The sequence below is a fragment of the Myotis davidii genome, unplaced genomic scaffold (genome assembly GCF_000327345.1).
Source record: "Myotis davidii unplaced genomic scaffold, ASM32734v1 scaffold854, whole genome shotgun sequence".
Classification (NCBI taxonomy): domain Eukaryota; kingdom Metazoa; phylum Chordata; class Mammalia; order Chiroptera; family Vespertilionidae; genus Myotis; species Myotis davidii.
The window spans coordinates 2,751,324-2,756,302 of NW_006285939.1; the positions used below are offsets into that span (position 1 = coordinate 2,751,324).

Here is a 4,979-nt window from a genome sequence, read left to right on the forward strand (position 1 = left end):
GGCTTCTTCCTGTTTTCCCTTTTGCCTCCCTGCATTGTGCCTACATATGCAAATTAATCACCATCTTTGTTGTCAGTTAACTGCCGTCTGAGTTGGCAGTTAATTTGCATATAGCCCTGATTAGCCAATGAAAAGGGTAGCGTTGTTTGCCAATTACCATTTTTCTCTTTTATTAGTGTAGATTATAAACAAAGCTGACATTCTAATGTTATTCTAAAGTTACCTTGTCAGTAACCTTCTGTCTCTCATCGCCTTTAAGATTCATTCTTTGTCTTTAATGTTTGACATTTTTATTATGGTGTGTTTTGGAGTGGGTCTCTTTGGGTTCATCTTGATTTGAACTCTCTGTGCTTCCTGAATTGTGTAACTTTTCCCTTCACCAGGTTAGCAAAGTTTTCTGTCATTATTTCTTTGAACAGGCTCTCCATTCCTTGCTCACTTTTCTCTCCTTCTGGCACCCCTATGATGCAAATGTTGTTACATTTCATGTTGTCCCCAAGTTCCCTTAAACTATCTTCCTGCTTTTCAATTCTTTTTTCTTTTTTGCTACTCTAAGTAGGTTTTGCTTGTTTTTTTACCTTGTCCTCCAAGCCACTGATTCAGTCTTCTGCCTCCTTTAATCTACTTTTGTTTCCTTCCAGTGTATTCTTGATGTCAGATATGTTATTCTTAATTTTCAACTGATTATTATTTCTGGTTTATATTTCTTGTTTTATACTATTGTAGTTCCCACTAAGTTTCTTGAAATTCTCACTAAGTTCATTGAGCATCCTTATAACCATTACTTTGAACTCTATATCTGATAAATTGCTTGCTTCCATTTCATTTCGCTCTTTCTGGAGTTTCCTCCTCTTATTTCATTTGGGGGTTGTTTCTCTGTCTCTCCCTTTGTATTTGTTTCTGTGTATTAGAGAAAATTGCTATGCCTCCCAGTCTTCATAGGATTGCCTTACAAGTAAGTGTTTTGTGGGGCCCAGTGGTGTAATCTCTTGGATACCCCAAGCTGGGTGATCCAGGAATGTCCCTGGTTGTGAGTTACTTGTGCTCTCCCATTATAATTGGGTCCTGTATGCTGCTCTCCTGCTCATGGGAGGAATCTCCTCTCAGGCTGGCTGACATTTAGGCTCACCCCTGACCAAGTTGTGAGAACTGTTGTGCAGGAGCTGACAGAACAAAACAAAACAAGAAACAAAATAAAAACATATACAATTCACCTACAACAACAAATGTAGCCACAAAAGAAGAGAATTAGGAAGGAGAGGGATCCAGAATCTTACTCTGCCCTCAGCTGCACAGAGATCCTCGTATGCAATCCAGTGGTATCAGCTGGAAACCTGGAATTTCTATCATCTCTCCTATGAGGGGAAAGCACCAGTCAGGTTCCTTGGTTGGTGGGGTGGTTACCCGCCCCCCCCAAGTGACTGATGCTTCCTGAGACTGTTCAAACCTATAGGCTTGGCCTCTGCTTCTCTCTCCCCTGCAGAGCTCAAGATGCAGGGCTCCTGAGGGTGAGGCTGGATGTATCGCCTAGGGTGGGGTTTTTTCCTTTTCCTGAGCTGTGGCTACTAGAATGGTCCAGAGCCTCTGAGGAAAATGGCCATTTCAGTTGTGAGGGTGCAACCGGATGCAGGTCTCTCAGCCACCTCTTTTCCATACCCAGTGTTTCCTACCCAAGCCTTTTATCAGGTATCTTCAGTTCATACCTCTCTCCCTCCACTGAAGCCTGGAGTAAGTCAGTTGCTAAAAATGAAAATCCTGTGCTCTGGGTTTAAAAACAAACAAGAACAACAACAAAAAAACACCCTGCAGCTTTATGTCTGACGGGCTCCACACTCCCTGGTGGTCAGTGGCCCTGCTGCCTTTCATAGCTGGATGTTACATGGATTACTGGTCTTGGCTCTAGTGCTCTAGAATGAGGAGTGCAGCCTGGGTCCTGGGCCTCCATCTTCTCGGGAAAAAACATCCCGTAGCCGAGAACTCCCTCTTCACTCTTGGTCTGCTGCCTGTGAAAGCCGGGTCAGCCTTTCTCATGACCTCGCCCTTCCCACTGGTCACCAGGTGTTTTCTGTCTTTCCTTGATATAAGCCTTCTCAGCTGGACCTCAGTTGGTAATTCCAGATGAATGTTCCCCACTTTAGTGGTATTCTAGTCTGGCCCTGGGAGGATGTGCAAGAAAGGTCTGCCTATTTGGCCACCACCTTCCTGTCTCTTGCTGTTTTTTTATTTAGCTATTATTGACATATATGAGTTTCAGGTGCACCACATGATCCTATGTAATAAAAGGCTAATATGGAAATCAACTGAATGGTGGAATGACCGGTCACTATGATGTGCTCAATGCAGGAGCTGCCCCCTGGTGGTCAGTGCACTCCAACAGGGGGAGCACTGCTCAGCCAGAAACCCTGAGCCGGGCTCACAGCAGCACTAAGGATGACTGCTGGTGGGGAGTGGGCCTAAGTCGTCATTTGGACATCCCCTGAGGACTCCTGGACTTCGAGAGGTTGCAGGCCGGGCTGAGGGGATGCCCCCCCCTCCAGTGCACAAAATTCATGCACTGGGCCTCTAGTGATTTAGTATTTGTATGTATTGCAAAATGATCTCCACAATAAGTCTAGTTAATATCCATCAGCATAAAGTTACAAAAGTTTTTTTTTAATTAAAATTTTTATTGAGTTTTAGAGAGAGGAAGGGGAGAAGGGAAGCATCAAATTGTCATTCCCCTTATTTATACATTCATTGGTCTATTTCTGTATGTGCCCTGACTAGGGATCAAACCTGCAACCTTGGCATATTGGGACAGCACTCTAACCAACTAAGCTACCTGGCCAGGGCAAAAGTTTTTTGGTGTTGTTTTTTTCCTGTGATGAAAACTTTTAAGATCTCTCTTGGCAACTTTTAGATATACAACACAATATTATTAATTCTAGTCTTCATATTATACATTACATCCCCATGACTTATTTTATGGCTGAGAATTTGTACGTTTTAACTGCCTTTACCCATTCCCACTCATACTTTTAACCTTGACAATAACCCTGAATGAAGACTTGTACTTTGCAGCATTTAGAACTGTCTTCCAGTTTCAAGGTCAGAGAGTTACTGAAACATACTGTTCTTTTCTAAAGTGAGTGGATTGGACTATATCTACGTTTAGCTATGTCTTTTATCTGTGATTCTGTAAATTTTAGTTAAGCACTCAGCATTCAATATAGAAGTGTGTTTAATTTTTTGTTGTTATTATTATTATTTTCATTTCATACACAGCTTTGTACCATACTTTTAAGAAGATTCTATTGCATTTTAAATCATTTTTTATAACCTTTCCCTAAGGTATTCCCATCTGTCAGCAGCACTTAATTTGGAATAACGTGGAACTTGAAGATGATTATTGCTTGAATGATTACAAGTGAGTGTAATTGCATATTAATTTTTTTATAGATGCTCAGTATTGTGACTTCACTTAGTACCATTGTTTTTCTTCTGAATCTGTGGATCATTTCTCTTCTTCTGAATAGTTCTGTTTTTTTAGATTTCAGTGTAAATCCCGAACTAAATAAACTGTTGAACAAAACAGAAACAGAAGCATGGAAACGAGTGGAACAGACTAACAGCTGTCAGAGGGGTGGGGAAGCGGGGACTGGATGAAAGAAGGTGAAGAGATTTAGCCAAAAAACTTATATACATACCATACAGACACAGACAACAGTATGGTGATAGAGGGAAAGGAGCAGTGGGGGGTAGGTGGAGCTGGGCAAAGGGGAAGAAAATGGGGACATAAAGAGATTTTGCTTGGAGTGATGGATACACAATGCAGTTTGCAGATAATGTGGGTTTTTTTTGCCAGTTTATTATTATTTTTTAACTAGAGGCCCAGTGCATGAAAATTCATGCACTGAAAGAGGGGCCCCTTAACCTGGCCTGTGCCCTCTCACAGTCCAGGACTCCTCAGGGGTGGGAGATGACCCAGAAATCAGGGGAAGAGGAGGGAGCCCGATTCCTCACGGGGCCATGCGATTCTACCTTCGGCCAGGGGTTATGTTGTTGCTGGGGCACTGTTGGTCCTGAATCTGGTTTATTACACACTTGCATTTGCATTCCACACCCTGTACAACAGCAACTTTACAGAGTGCCCTCGTGTAATCCAGGACCCCTTAAGGGATGTTGGAGAGCCGGTTTTGGCCTGATCCCCACAGGCCAGGCTGAGGGACCCCACTGGTGCACGAATCTGTGCACTCCAATACTATGTTGAATAAGAGTGGTGAAAGCGGACATCCTTGTCTTGTTCCTTTTCTTAAGGGGAAAGCTTTTAGTTGTTGACCATTGAGTATTATGTTGGCTGTAGGTTTGTCATATATGGCCTTTACTATGTTGAGGTATGATCCCTCTATTCCCACTTTCCTGAGAGTTTTTATCAAAAAAGGTGTTGCATTTTGTCAACTGCCTTTTCTGCATCTATTGATATAATCATGTGATATTTATCTTTCAATTTGCATATGTGATGTGTCACATTTACTGATTTGTGGATATTTAACCAGTCTTGCATTCCCTGAATAAATCCCACTTGATCATGGTGTCTGATCTTTTTAATATATTATTGGATCCGATTTGCTAATATTGCAGATGATGTTTTATTGAGTTGTACACATGAAACCTTTTTGGTTTGGGAAACCAATGTCACCCCAATACATTCAATTAAAAAAAGATGTGTTGGCTCAGTACCTCATATTACCTGATCCTTGTCCTTTGAATCTTTGTTTTACTTTTTCATTATTCACTCTAAGCCAGCGGTTCTCAATCTGTGGGTCGCGACCCCTTTGGGGCTTGAGCGACCCTTTCACAGGGGTCACCTAAGACCATCGGAGAACACATATATGATTACATTTTGTTTTTGTGATTAATCACTATGCTTTAATTATGTTCAATTTGTAACAATGAAAATACATCCTGCATATCAGATATTTACATTACAATTCATAACA

The 4,979-nt window shown here is 41.6% G+C and overlaps 1 protein-coding gene across 4 annotated transcripts in view; it reads left to right on the forward strand.

Moving 5' to 3' along the window:
- ZFAND4 (zinc finger, AN1-type domain 4) overlaps positions 1–4,979 on the forward strand; it is an 85,308-nt gene that overhangs the window by 33,625 nt on the left and 46,704 nt on the right. Inside the window, exon 3 of one of the 4 annotated variants that reach the window (XM_006757146.2) lies at positions 3,331–3,406. The exons of 2 other annotated variants lie outside the window; for them this stretch is intronic. In XM_006757146.2, coding sequence (XP_006757209.1) covers positions 3,331–3,406 — 76 coding nt within the window. Of the gene's footprint in view, positions 1–3,328; positions 3,407–4,979 lie in introns of those variants that run through there. One more of the 4 variants, XM_015559671.1, reaches the window with a different exon arrangement.